The 15814-nt window shown below is 33.3% G+C and overlaps 2 protein-coding genes across 5 annotated transcripts in view; one reads left to right on the top strand and one right to left on the bottom strand.

Moving 5' to 3' along the window:
- The window catches only part of LOC142234983 (RNA-binding protein Musashi homolog Rbp6), a 1501536-nt gene that overhangs the window by 1113729 nt on the left and 371993 nt on the right, over positions 1-15814 (top strand). The gene's annotated exons all lie outside the window — the stretch shown is intronic.
- LOC142233389 (small ribosomal subunit protein uS10-like) lies at positions 15220-15751 on the bottom strand. The gene has a single exon (XM_075304284.1). The coding sequence runs from the start codon at positions 15645-15647 to the stop codon at positions 15294-15296; it is 354 nt and encodes a 117-aa protein (XP_075160399.1). The 5' UTR covers positions 15648-15751; the 3' UTR covers positions 15220-15293.

Below are 15814 nucleotides of genomic sequence, written 5' to 3'. Positions count from 1 at the left end.
TCCGTCTGTTGAAATCACGCTAACTTACGAACGAAACAAGCTATCGACTTGAAACTTGGCACAAGTAGTTGTTATTGATGTAGGTCGGATGGTATTGCAAATGGACCATATCGGATTACTTTTACGTATAGCCCCCATATAAACGGACCCCCAAATTTGGTTTCCGAGGCCTCTAAGAAAAGCAAACCAGATTTGACCTCCGGAGCCTCTTGGAAGACCAAAATTTATCTGATTCAGTAGAAATTTGGTACGTGATATAAATATGTGGTCTCAAACACCCATGCAAAAATTGGTCGATATCGGTCCATAATTATATATAGGCCCCATATAAACCGATCCTCAGATTTGACCTCCGGAGCACCTTGGAAGAGCAAAATTCTTCTTATTCGGTTGAATAGTATAGGGTATCCAACAACCATGCAGGAATTGGTTCCTATCAGTCCATAATAATATATAGCTCCCATATAAACCGATCCCCAGATTTGACCTCCGTTGCCTTTTGGAGAAGCAAAATTCATCCGATCTGGTGGTAGTATATGATATTTAACAACCATGTTAGTTGAAATTTCTGGATGACAGTCTTTCGTAGAAGTTTCTACACAATCCATGGTGGAGAGTACATAAGATTCGGCCTGGTCGAACTTACGGCCGTATATACTTGTTAAATAGTCGTAATTTATTTATTTCCGTACTTGCTTCATATTAAAATCTTAGATCCTTTAAGATTTTAATATCAAGCATTTTCACATTTAGTGAAATAAAATTATCAGAATAACCTATTGTTCGACATATTTCAAAAGTTTTTTTTTTTCTTTTCATTTCGGGTTCGATTGGGATGCCCAAATTGAAACAGATTTCTAAGAGTTTGTCCGAGACTGATTCCTGAGGACCTATCTATGGGGTGTTCCTGCTAAAATGTCCCAGGACGTGTCTTTTGGGATGAGTCCAAGATGTGTTCTAAAATGTAAATTTACCCCGTCAATGATAAACCCATGTTAAAGTGACCGGTCCCTTCTATACGTTTTGACCAGAACTGGGACTGCTCCATACACACCTGAACCTGTACCGGTTCTGTGGTTGATCCATTTCCCGTAGGGTACCTACTATACAAAAAAATATATATTTTTTTGTCTTCAATCACGAAATTAATTGATCAAAAAAAAAAAAGTATCAATCACCAAAGTCCATTGAAAATTAATTGATTAAATATAATTCATATAACTAATTTTTGTGATTGATTTTTGTTTCAATTAAATGAAACTCAAATAAAATTTTAATTGGAAAAATGTTTTTCTGTATAAAGTGGAGAAAATATTGGCCTTATATGAATGATTATGCTACTTAAATTTTAGGATACGCTATTGTGTAAAAGTATTAAGGACATATTCCTTTACAGTAAATAAATTATATTCAAAACAATTGTCATAATATTTGACTAAAATTTTTTAATTGAATTTGTTGGGACACCAAAAAAGCATATTTGATTTTAAGAAAATATATTTTTTGTTATATATTTATCGAGTTATGTTATTTTAATTTATTTTTTCCTACAAGAATGTAAATGTACTTATACAAAAAAACATTATAAAAATATATTAATAATTATTTTTTCCTTTTTTTTCTTTTTAGGTAAGTGTTAGTGGAAAACATTCCTTCAAAAAAGCAGGTATTTGTATATTTAATATATATACGTATGGACCCAAAGATATTGGACCAATTAAATATTTAATATTAATAATTAATTCATATTTACAATTGATCTTTTAAAGATAAAAAATATTTTTTTTGGTTTCAATAACCATATTGATTAATTATTCCCTGCGCCATACTGTGGAACAGGGTATTATAAGTTAGTGCATATGTTTGTAACACCCAGAAGGAGACGAAATAGACACTCTTTGTCTTTGGCAATAATGCTCAGGGTGGGTCCCTTAGTCGATATAACCATGTCCGTCTGTCCGTCCGTCCGTCCGTCCGTCCGTTTGTCTGTGAACACATTTTTATGATCAAAGTCTAGGTCGCAATTTATGTCCAATCGCCTTCAAATTTGGCACATGTTCCTAATTTGGGTCAGAATAGAACCCTATTGATTTTGGAAGGAATCGGTTCACATTTAGATATAGCTCCCATATATATCTTTCGCCCGATATGCACTAATATGGACCCAGCATTATTTTTAATTGAAATGTCTTCCATCACAGAAATTATAGATGTCAATTAAAAAATTATTAACCCAATTAGAAAATTAATTAGAAAATTAATTGATTTTTGTGATTGGTTTCAATAAAACAATTTCTTAAATCAATTAAGTATTGTGACCGTATGTTTAAACTTTATTATTATAGTTGTTCAAATTGACCAAAAAGCCCAGTTTGAATAACTATAATAATAAAATTAATTTTTTAATTGCATATTTTTTAAAACTCAATTAAAGATTTAATTGGAAATTTTTTTGTGATATTTTTTCTGTGCATATTTCTTTTCTGTGTGAAATTTAACCCTATAATGCCCCAATTTTTTGCCAGCTGATTAAATTTTCAATGTTAACGACACAAAAGCAAGAGAACTAAGCAAGAAAAATTTATACGGTAAAATTCAGCATATGCTGCAAAGCCTCTTGAATAGTTTCAAATAAGTTTCCTTTTTATTTAGCCCATTTTTGTTGTCTTAAGGTGTGTTTTACTAAAAGCTTCCTTATTAAATGAAGCCCGCCTAAATGAGGGCTTGGGCATTAGAGGGTTAACCAAGTCAGAGCCAGAGTTTTGTAAGCCAGTTTGTTTTTTGATAAAATATTGAATTTTTTCTTGGCCAAGTGGACATGTTTTTTTTTCTCAATTTAGCTTCAAATTATCCCAATAATTTGGAAAAGAACTTTTCTGTGTCCATTTTACATTTTTCCATATGGACTATGTAGGTTACATCTTGGGTCACATCCTAAAAAAACAGTGCCGCTGACCAATACTGAATTTCCACCGAAAAACTACCACAGAAGCTTTCCAAGTAATATTTTGATTGAATTTTAAACAGGCGCTTTGACTGTGGATCCCATGAAAATTAGGCCCAAAAGCTAATTTTCATAATAAAATATTATATAATATTTCCAAAAAATTATATAATAATTTCACATATATTTTTGGGGTCCCATCAAAACAAAATCTAATGTTAAAATAATATTTTTATTTTCACGTGTAATCCCACTAATAGGATTTGTCTACACTTGTTTTTTCCATTGGGTAATAGAAAATAGGCACATTTTCTAACCCCAAATGGTACAAGCTTTTTAACATTCTTACTTTGTCGCTTTCCGTTTTTGGCATTCTTCCTACGAAGGAGACAATTTTAAACTTCAATAAAGAAGTGCTCGTTCAAGCGTACCGAATACTAGTTGTTCTTTATTTTGTTTCTATACAATTATGTATTAAATAAAGCCTAATATTTGGGCTCAAATTCTAAACCAGCCTATTTTATGTTATTTCTTCTTTTATGTTTCCACGCAAACAATATCGAAAAAACAACATAAATTTTTCTGTTTTTTTTTCATTATCTTAATTTTATTTTTGAGGCCTTTTTGCATTATAAAAATAAACCCCAGTTTGCTTTTTTGGATTGTGCTTTGTTTTAAAGTGGGCCTAGTTTCACTTTCGACCGGCGTTTAAGAAATGTTCCTATGAACAGAGTCTTAAGTAGCTTAACGTGATTCTCATGAAATTATTACTCAGTAACACATATTTGATTTTTTATTAAAACTTTTTAGTTTTCTATCAGTTAGTGTTCATTTTCATAAGTAAAGTAAAAAAAAACACAAAGACAAAATTGGCCCTAATTGTAATTTAGGGTCGATTTTTCAGAGTACTAGAAGCGTAAATACCGCTGCTTTTTAGGCTTTTCAGTAAGGGCATTTAATATTGTAGCCTTCAACCGGCTTATGTGTCTACTGGTAGATATCTGTCATGGTTTTAAACATTCGATTAAACCTGGGTGACACCTCACTTTATTTGATTATATCTCACTTTTGAGTTAGCTCTCATTGAACAAAAAAAAAAAACACAAAAGTGTCAAATATCTTAAAATTACCATTAAATGGGCCAATTGCCTTAAAGTAGGCAATTATTATAATTGGCCCAAAGTCATTCAACATCCATAATTTATACGCAACCGTAATCCAACTGATGTAAGAGTATCTCGCTCTCGCTCTCTCTCTCTCTCTCTCTATCTCTTTTGCTTATAAATGTCATGCCATGATGTCTTGTTTTCTTCTAGACACAGTACATTTCTCTTAATTGACAAAAAGTGATATTTTTCACTTAATTGTCCTTTCATGACAAAAAGTACTTGGACATTGAGAAAATCCTCTCAACTTAATTGCTGTGCAAAACCGACACCATTACATTACACAAGCCCTTCCTCCTTATGCCACAGTCATACTCAAGTTTCAAATAAATAGCTGACTGGCTGCCTGACTGGGAAGCAAAGGATAATTGCTACATTGTCCCACTGAGGTTTCATGTCACATTCGATGCTATAAACACAACATGAAAATCTTAAATCAATAAATAACAGACAACAGCAGCAACAACAACAACAATCAAGAGGGTGGAGAGCCAACCCGAGAGTAAAGACATACAAACACAACTGTCATATTGCATTCGAGATATTCTCAAATTTCTCTTTGCTTTACTCCTTTTTCTGCAGAGTCCATTACTCTGCTGCTGTTGTTGTTGTTGCTGCTGCTGTCGTTATTACGGCATCCACCTACACACAGCATCAATGGCAGTAAATAAAATAGCACGTAGTTTTATTTGTGAAATTGTACAAATCACAAGCGAACATCTAGGCATACAAGCATACACTGACTTACATGTCTATACCCTGGACAGGGACATTCTTAACTAGACTTACGTGAGACGTGAAGGGTCTTTCCTGGACCATGAAGTCACGTTTGTATCTCGTTAACTCATTACGTAAAGCGTTTGTTATGACGCATTATTTTTAGGTCTGTGTTTGTTTCGCCTCAACGTCTGCCATATTCCATGAGTATTCATTTACGTGCATTTACTATTGCACAGTGGGTTGGAAAAGGAAAACATTTCAGCTGTACACAGATGGTAGAAAAATGTTTGTACCAATAACGACAGTTGTCATAAATATTGAATCAAATAATTGCATAAATATAATGAAACATTTCGTTAATATCAGGATTTTTTTCTATTAAATTACAAGCCAATACATATCAATAATAAAATTATTCATAGTATTAAGCTAAGCTGTGTCATTGGTTAAATTTTAATGAAATTGTCTTTCTCTAAGTGGTAAAAGGATATCGCTTGTCATTGAGGTAAAGATACAATTGGACATTTTAGAATTCTTAGCAAATTTTAAAAGGAAATATCTACCACGAAAAAAGACTTTTCTTTTACAAGGAACGAAATTTTTGACAATCGAAAATTTCTTAACATACAAAAAAAAACTTTCTTAAAAAAAACAAGTAAGGAAAGTCTAAAGTCGGGCGGGGCCGACTATATTATACCCTGCACCACTTAGTAGATCTAAATTTTCGATACCATATCACATCCGTCAAATGTGTTGGGTGCTATATATAAAGGTTTGTCCCAAATATATACATTTAAATATCACTCGATCTGGACAGAATTTGATAGACTTCTACAAAATCTATAGACTCAAAATTTATGTCGGCTAATGCACTAGGGTGGAACACAATGTTAGTAAAAAAATATGGGAAACATTTAAATCTGAAGCAGTTTTAAGGAAACTTCGCAAAAGTTTATTTATGATTTATCGCTCGATATATATGTATTGAAGTTTTGGGAAAATTATAGCCATTTTTACAACTTTTTGACTAAGGAGTGGCGATTTAACAAGGAAAATGTTGGTATTTTGACCATTTTTGTCGAAATCAGAAAAACATATATATGGGAGCTATATCTAAATCTGAACCGATTTCAATCAAATTTGGCACACATGACTATATTACTAATTGTACTTCTAGTGCAAAATTTCAACCAAATTGGGCAAAAACTCTGGCTTCTGGGGCCATATAAGTCCATATCGGGCGAAAAATATATATGGAAGCTATATCTAAATCTGAACCGATTTCAATCAAATTGGGCACACATGACTATACTACTAATTGTACTCCCTGTCCATATCGGGCGAAAGAAATATATGGGAGCTATATCTAAATCTGAACCGATTTCAATCATATTTGCACACTTGACTATACTACTAATTGTACTCCTAGTGCAAAATTTCAACCAAATTCGGCCAAAAATCTGGCTTCTGGGGTTATATAAGCCAATATCGGGCGAGAGATATATATGGGAGCTATATCTAAATCTGAACCGAAATTTTGCACACTTGACTATACGACTAAGTGTTATGTTTGTACAAAATTTCAAGCAAATCGGTATAAAACTCTGGCTGCTGGGTCCATATTAGTGCATATCGGGAGAAAGATATATATGGGAGCTATATCTAAATCTGAACCGATTTCTTCCAAAATCAATAGGGTTCTATTCTGACCTAAAGTAGGAACATGTGCCAAATTTGAAGGCGATTGGACTTAAATTGCGACCTAGACTTTGATCACAAAAATGTGTTCACAGACAGACGGACGGACGGACAGACGGACATGGTTATATCGTCTCAGGGACCCACCCTGAGCATTATTGCCAAAGACACCATGTGTCTATCTCGTCTCCTTCTGGGTGTTACAAACATATGCACTAACTTATAATACCCTGTTCCACAGTGTGGCGCAGGGTATAAATATGTGAAACATTTAAATCTGAAGCAATTTTAAGGAAATTTCGCAAAAGTTTATTTATGATTTATCGCTCGATATACTATATCTAAATCTGAACCGATTTGGCTGATATTTTGCAAGTTTTTCGAGACCCATAAAAGATTCGGATGCTAATGCTAATTCTACTCTCTGTGCAAAATTTCAACTAAATTGGAGTTAAAATTTGGCCTCTGTGGTCATATGAGTGTAAATCGGGCGAAAGCTATATATGGGAGATATATCTAAATCTGAACCGATTTCAACCAAATTTGGCACGCATAGCAACAATGCTAATTTTACTCCCTGTGCAAAATTTCAACTAAATCGGAGCAAAAAATTGGCCTCTGTGGTCATATGAGTGTAAATCGGGCGAAAGCTATATATGGGAGATATATCCAAATCTGAACCGATTTCACCCAAATTTGGCACGCATAGCTACAATGCTAATTCTACTCCCTGTGCAAAATTTCAACTAAATCGGAGTTAAAAATTTGCCTCTGTGGTCATATGAGTGTAAATCGGGCGAAAGCTATATATGGGAGATATATCCAAATCTGAACTGATTTCAACAAAATTTGGCACGCATAGTTACAATGCTAATTCTACTCTCTGTGCAAAATTTCAACTAAATCAGAGTTAAAAATTGGCCTCTGTGGGCAAATGAGTGTAAATCGGGCGAAAGCTATATATAGGAGCTATATCTAAATCTGAACCGATTTGGCTGATATTTTGCAAGTTTTTCGAGACCCATAAAAGATTCGGATGTACGAAATTTGAGAGAGATCGGTTGATATACACGCCAATTATGACCAGATCGGTGAAAAATATATATGGCAGCTATATCTAAATCTGAACCGATTTTTTCCAAAATCAATAGGGATCGTCTTTGAGCCGAAACAGGACCCTATACCAAATTTTAGGACAATCGGACTAAAACTGCGAGCTGTACTTTGCACACAAAAATACATCAGACAGACAGACAGACAGACAGACGGACATCGCTAAATCGACTCAGAATTTAATTCTAAGCCGATCCGTATACTAAAAGGTTGGTCTATGATTACTCCTTCTTGGCGTTACATACAAATGCACAAACTTATTATATCCTGTACCACAGTAGTAGTGAAGGGTATAAAAAGCTCCCATGGTGCTTCCTTAGCTCTTTTTGATTCTTTATGTTAAACCTGCAAACCAATAGCATTGCTAAAACAGCAGGTTTGGCTGCTAAATAATGATTCCATGGTTCCTGGTCATGTTGCCTGTTGGCAAACACCCTTTGTGACATTCGATACCACTGCGGGGTGATTACGGGTGTGCTTTGTTGCATTCATTGTTAGCTGGATCTCGTTCTCCACCAATTGCCCTTTAATTGCTTTATGGCATCAGTCATCATATGTAGTGGTGCGTAAGTCAAATCCCACACGTGTTTTCATGACTGTATGCAAGGGCAAGTATATGAATATATATATATATATGTGTGTGTGTAAGAGTTTGTGAAAGTTTACATTTAAGTACTTAACAGAGAGAGAGAGGGAGACAGTGCGCGATGGTTTATTTGTTCGTTGCAGTGTCACTAAATCAAGCGTTTAAGCAGGATGTCAAAAACATCCACACGATGTACAGCATAACGGTAAATGGCGATGACTTTAATAGCCCTATGAACTCAAGACAAAAGCTATTATGCCTCCATAACCCATACTCGAACCCATTCATTCATTTCTTTAAAATGTTGTTGATCGTAGCTGTTGATATTGATGAACGCATAAAGACGGCGGCTATACAGACCAAATGACTTTTTACGATGAACTTTTAATTTGACATATGCATATATGCGCGCTTTTGTGTGTGTGTGTGAGTGCATCACGGCTCCAATCCGATTGTCTGACATTTTTCATTACGAAATGCACCAGACATATGACATTACTCCATTGTGCAGGACAGTGACAACAACGACAATGACAATGACGACAACGGCAATACAGGACAAAAGGAGTGTAATAAATATGAGCATTCATCCTTTGGCACTTACTTCCATTTTTTGACTAAAAGTCATTGGTTACTGAATTGATGATTGTCTAGAGTTAAAGAAGCGAGGGTTTCCATATTAATGTTGGAAGAGCAGAGAAAATTTATGACAAAAATCAGTTCTAAATCCATGTTTTCAATTTTCATCACAATTTTCTATAGAAATACAATTTCAACAAGATTGTCTATAGAAATAACAATTCCAGGACATTTTCTGTAGAAATAAATTTTCTATAAAAAAAAAATCCCAGGAAATTATGTCTAGGAAAAAATTTCATCATGAACTTCGTGTGTCATTAACGACATTTTTGAATTTTGAACTCCAATTTTTTCCTTCAAACTATAAAATTGTCTTTAAGAAGTGAAAAAAATTAATGATGTCAATAAATTTTCTTGAATTATTCGAAATATATTTACTTATTTTTGTGATATCGGCGTGATGTCTGCGTTTGTAATACTATTTAGTTAAAATTTTCTAAAATTAATCAAAATTTTTCTTCTTGGTGGGTTCACTGTTTTTTCAGTGTAGAAATAAAATTTTCTATAGAAAAAATATTTCTAATAAATTTCCCATGGAAGTTAAATTTTTAGGAAATTTGCTATAGAAAATAAAATAAAGAAATAGGAATAAAATTTTCAGGAAATTTTCTGTAGAAATAAAATTTTGACGAAATCTTTTATAAAAATAAAATGTCGACGAAATTTTTATACCAATAATACTTCGGCGAAATTTTCTATAAAAAACAATCGAAGAAATTTTATTTTTTTATTTTCTATAAAAATAAAATTTTAACAGAAATTTTCATAAATATAAAATTAAGACGAAAGATTCTATAGAAATTAAATTTCCAGGACATTTTTTATTGAAATAAAATTTCCAGGAAATTTTCTATCGAAATAAAATGTTCAGGAAATTTGCTGCACAAAAAATATTTCTAAAAAAATTTTCAAAAAATTTTCTATAGAAATAATATTTCCAGGAAATTTTCTATAGAAAAACTATTTCTAAGAAATTTTCTATAGAAATTAAATTTTTAGTAAACTTTTCTTTAAAAATAAAGTTTTTCGAAAATTTTCTATAGAAATAAAATTTTTGGAGACGAAATTTTCTGAAAATTTTCTATAGAAATAAAATTTCTAGGAAATTTTCTATATAAATAAATTTTCCAGGAAATTTTCTATACAAATCTCTAGGAAATTTTCTTTTTTTCATAAAAATAAAATTAATTAGAAATTAAATTTCCAAGAAATATTTTATAGAAAAAAAATTTTAGGAAATTTTCTATCGAAATAAAATATTCAGGAAATTTGCTACACAAAAAATATTTCTAAAAAAAATTTCCAGAAAATTTTCTTAGAAATAAAATTTCCAGGAAATTTTCTATAGAAAAAGTATTTCTAAGAAATTTTCTATAGAAATTTAATTTTTAGTAAACTTTTCTTTAAAAATAAAGTTTCCAGAAAATTTTCTATAGAAATAACATTTTTAGGAAATTCTCTATAGAAATAAAATTTCCGGGAAAATTTTTATAGAAATAAAATTTGTGAAAAAAATTATTTTTATAGAAAAAAATTTTTTTAAAAATTTTTTAAGAAATTTTCTATAGAAATAAAATTTGTAGGAAATTTTCTATAGAAGTAAAATTTGTAGGAAATTTTCTATAGAAATAAAATTTGTGGAAACAAAATTTTCTGAAAATTTTCTATAGAAATAAAATTTCTAGGAAATGGACATAACATAAAATTTCCAGGAAATTTTCTATAGACATAAAATTTTCGGGAAATTTTCTATAGAAAAAAATTTTCAGAAAATTTTCTGGAAATTTTCTATAGAAATAATTTTTCCAGGAAATTTTCTGTAGAAATAAAATTTCTAGGAAATTTTCTTTTTTTTCATAAAAATAAAATTAAATAGAAATTAAATTTCCAGGAAATTTTTTTATAGAAATAACATTTTAGGAAATTTTCTATCGAAATAAAATATTCAGGAAATTTGCTACACAAAAAATATTTCTAAAAAAATATTTTCAGAAAATTTTCTATAGAAATAAAATTTCCAGGAAATTTTTTATAGAAAAAAATATTTCTAAGAAATTTTCTATAGAAATTAAATTTTTAGTAAACTTTTCTTTAATAAAATGTTTAGAAATAAAATTTCTAGGAAATTTTTTATAGAAATAAAATTTGTATAAAAAAATTATTTTTATAGAAATAAAATTTCCAGGATTTTTTTTTTTCAAATAAATTTGACAAACATTCTTTTCCTCTGTTTATTAAGCTACACTTGTAGCTTAGTCAATGTATGGTTTTAAGCTGAAATAAAAAAACAACAACAATGCTTAAAGAACAAAACTAACAATAACAAAATAAAACGAATGGAAATTTTTTATATAAAAATTTTTTAAGAAATTTTCTATAGAAAAAAAATTTGTAGGAAATTTTCTATAGAAATAAAATTTGTGGAAACAAAATTTTCTGAAAATTTTCTATAGAAATACAATTTCAAGGAAATTGGCATAACACAAAATTTCCAGGAAATTTTCTATAGACATAAAATTTTCGGGAAATTTTCTATAGAAATAAAATTTCTAGAAAATTTTCTGGAAATTTTATATAGAAATAAATTTTCCAGGAACTTTTCTATAGAAATAAATTTTCCAGGAAATTTTCTATAGAAATAAGTTTTCTAGGGAATTTTCTATAGAAATAAAATTTCTAGGAAATTTTCTATAGAAATAAAATTTCATGGAAATTTTTTATAGACATAATTTTCAGGAAATTTTGTATAGACATAAAATTTCCAGGAAATTTTCTGTTGACATAAAATTCCAAGAAATTTTGTATGGAAGTAATTTTTTCTCAATATACCAATCGAGTTCAAAGTGTTTATATCTCTGCCTATCTGTCGGTGTGACCTATCTATCTGTCCATTTTTATTGTTTTTGTCTTCCATATTTTCCATTTGTATGACATTTCCCCCATGATGCATGGTACAAAAATGTGGATATTCTCCATAAGTATTGTGTTTTTGGTTTTCTTTCCTTCGCCATTTGATGAGAACTGTTCATTATGTTCCATACACTACATTGTTCTACGTTGAACTGTCGCAATGACTGACAGGCTAAGTGACTGGACTGAGCCAATGGGTTGCCTGGTGCTGTCATTATTTTCGTTGGCAATCCTTTTAACTGGTTTGGCATGCGTCGTCTACAGTGTCGGGTTATGGACATTGACATACGCAAAAAATATGGCAAAGAAGGAAACTTGACAATTTGTACATAAACTCTGTTCATAATTGCGACAGTAATTGGACATAATGCGACAATACTCATAACGACTTGACTCATCTTCCGAAATGGCTTATCATGGAATAGTTATTTTTGGAAAAAGCAAACTTTAGGCAACCTCATTATCAGCATCACAATTATCGCCATCATCATCATCATTAGCGCACAGACATTGTAAAACACCACGGCCAATATGTTTTAATGGCCTTGTAGCCTCTCGTTTGTTTGAGAGGGGAATCCAATCATTTTCACATCTTCACATAGTACAATTTGTTCTGGCTCCCGCTGATTTTTTTTCTGGTTTTGTTTTTTTTTCTCCTTTTCAATAAGCCATAGATAGCATTTTGGTAAGTGAAACGGGGATAAAATAACTTTTGTAATGTGAATTTTACTCTACACTTTTACTCTTCACACCCTTTCTGCCCGTCTTTATGTTTCGTGTTTTTTTTTTTGTGTATGATTTTCATACTATTTTCAAGCTTGGGACATTTGTTCCCTCCGACCAAAGATTTCTGTCATTGTAGTAGTTTGCCATTATTGTGTGCTCTTTGTGTGTAGCTGTGTTTCCGGCTTTTTGCAAATAATAGAGAATTAGTCAGATAAAACGAGCCATGGGGTGCCATACAAATCGCACAATGTTTGTTTTTAATCAGCATTATGGCCATAGATTTGAAGAGTCCTTTGGGCCTAATTACCCTCAGTATGATTGTGTAAAGGACTACATAAAATACCTATGCATTAGGTGTGATAAATTTAATGATGTAGAATATGATTCTACATGTGAGTTCAACAGAAAGAAATACTTTGAATATATTTTGAAATATGTTTATTGTCTTTGTGTAGGTATGTGTAGCACATGCACTGAAAATAAAAGAAATGTCGAAGTAGATTTTTTAAATATTTTTGAAAATCGATTTAACGACTTTTGATGTTGATCGAAATTGATTAATCGATTTTTAAGGAAAACATCGCATTTTTTCTTAAAAATAGAGTATGTTTCAAATACAGGGTGACTGATATGTATAGCAACCAACTTCAGATTACCATCATTTCCAAATCGCTCGTCTGGCAGCTTACATGATCCATTTCATTCAGAAATAATGTTTGACTTCAAATTTGATAATGTGATTGCTTTATATTTGGAAAACCAAAAGCGGTTACCTTTCGAATTTGATCGAAATCCGGATGCAACACATTGCAGTATGTGTGCTTACGTCGAAAGGTGCAAGATATCACCGATTCACAAAAAGGGTTTAGAGCCAAGGAGTTGCTGCGCCTGCATGAAATTGGCCAGCCATCGCATTTGGTTTCGGAAAAGCCCACTTTTCATGGAGATCATGGAGCCAATCGTGAAACCGCTTCTCTAAGTGGTTTCACTGCAATGTGGAACGCTGTTCGGACTCGGCTATAAAAAGGAGGTCCCTTGTCATTGAGCTTAACATGGAATCGGGCAGCACTCAGTGATAAGAGAGAAGTTCACCACTGTGGTATCACAATGGACTGAATAGTCTAAGTGAGCCTGATACATCAAGCTGCCACATAACCTAACCTAACCTAACCATGGAGCCAATCGTAGGTTTCGTTGAACACCTTTGAGGGGTTCCGTGCTGTTTTATATCTTCTCAGTGTTCGCAGCGACATTTCAAAGCTTCTCTATTGTGACAAAATGTAAAGTTAGGGTTAAGTATAGTTGCAGCCCGTTATTTTAGCCTCTTTTAGGCTATTCAGTCCATTACAATAGCACATGTGGTGGTTCACAGTTCATACTCGGATTGGCAGACTCATTGAAGAGACTACCATGTGAAATTTTTAATGTCAGTGTGTCAGACAGTCGCTCTATCGAACCAAAGCTAAAGTTAAAAATGATATTAACGCACTACCTATAGCAGTGTTGCCAGTATTTCTCGGGCTCTTGCTCCCAATGTTGGGCGCTTTCATCCCCAAAAATCCCCAATTTAATTTAAAATTCCCCACAAAAATCCCCAATACACCCCTCATTTTGAAGGTGTGTGTGTGTAGAATGTTGCTCCTATTTTGATTTTGGAATTCACTCTTCAGTTGTCAAAATGCCGTCCAAGCAAGAAGAGCAGCGTATCAAAATTTTGCTCGCGCATCCCGAAAATTCGAGCTACTCGCACGCAAAGCTGGCAAAATCGCTAAAAGTTGCCAAATCAACCGTTACAAATGTAATTAAAGTGTTTGGGGAACGTTTGTCGACAGCCAGGAAGTCTGGATCAGGGGGAAATCGAAAACCGGAAGCCGCTGAGACGACAAAGAGAGTTGCCGGTAGTTTCAAGCGAAACCCTAACCTCTCTCTCCGAGATGCCGCAAATAAGCTGGGTGTATCGTCTACAACCGTGCATCGAGCCAAAAGACGAGCCGGACTATCGACTTACAAATCACGATGATAAACAAAATACGACGGCCAAAGCGCGATCCCCGACGATGCTGACGAAGTTTGACTGCGTGGTAATGGACGACGAAACCTACGTCAAAGCCGACTACAAGCAGATTCCGGAACAGGTGTTTTATACGGCAAAGGGAAGGGGAAAGGTAGCAGATATTTTCAAGCACATAAAACTGTCAAAGTTCGCAAAGAAATATCTGGTTTGGCAAGTCATCTGTACCTGTGACTTGAAAAGCAGCATTTTCATAGCTTCCGGGACTGTCAACCAAGAAATTTACGTGAAAGAGTGTTTGAATAAACGTCTGCTGCCTTTCCTGAAGAAACACGGTTGTTCCGTACTGTTTTGGGCGGATTTGGCATCTTGCCATTACGGTAAAAAGGGCATGGAGTGGTATGCCGCCAACAACGTGGAGGTGGTTCCCAAGGACAAGAACCCTCCCAACACGCCAGAGCTCCGCCCAATTGAGAAATACTGGGCTATTGTCAAGCGGAACCTAAAGAAGACCAAAAAAACTGGTAAGGACGAGCAGCAGTTCAGGGCAAACTGGCTTTCTGCGGCGAAGAAGGTGGACAAGGTGGCTCTACAAAACCTGATGGCAGGTGTCAAGCGTGAGGCCCGGCAATTCGGATTTGGAAAAGCGAAAGCCTAACTGAATATTTTTCCTGAATTTTATACTAATTGAACTTGAAAAAGTTCATTTGATTTTTTTTTTTCAAAATTGTTTCCTTTCATTAGAAAATTTTTACGAAATACATCTAAAATGATGTTATCTTAGTTGGCAATTGTGACCTCAACTTCTACGCCAGGTTCAATATTGATGGAGGTAATCTTTTTGACGATTTCAGAAGGAGAATGCAAATCGATGATACGCTTGTGAATTCTCATCTGGAAACGATCCCAAGTCTTGGAACCTTCACCACAAGGAGTCTTACGGGTGGTGATGCGCAAAGTTTTGGTTGGCATGCGTTTCACTCGCAAGTTTTGGTTCTTGGCGCCTTTGATCAAATCACGGCACACATTCTCCAAAGAACGTACATTCCTTGGAGTCAAAATGATGCGGATGCGATGGACCGAGGAGGAATCGGCTCCTTGGGGTTTCTCAATATCTTTGCCAGTAGCAGCCATTTTTAATTAGAAATCTGGTCGAGGTATTAAAACCTCTTCGTTTTGAGCAGCGCTGAACCAGAGTTCTAGCCAGTGATGCAGTTAAAAACGAAAAAAAAAAATAAACGATTTCACCGATTTACACGCGTTTTCCCTTGACCAAATTTTGACCGTATCACCCTTTAGGC

Source organism: Haematobia irritans, chromosome 4 (assembly GCF_050003625.1).
Source record: "Haematobia irritans isolate KBUSLIRL chromosome 4, ASM5000362v1, whole genome shotgun sequence".
Lineage (NCBI taxonomy): Eukaryota > Metazoa > Arthropoda > Insecta > Diptera > Muscidae > Haematobia > Haematobia irritans.
This window is presented reverse-complemented; position numbering and strand designations above follow the sequence as displayed.

Coding starts and splice junctions, on each gene's coding strand:
- LOC142233389 (XM_075304284.1), bottom strand. CDS start 15,647: ATGGCTGCTACTGGCAAAGATATTGAGAAACCCCAAGGAGCCGATTCC.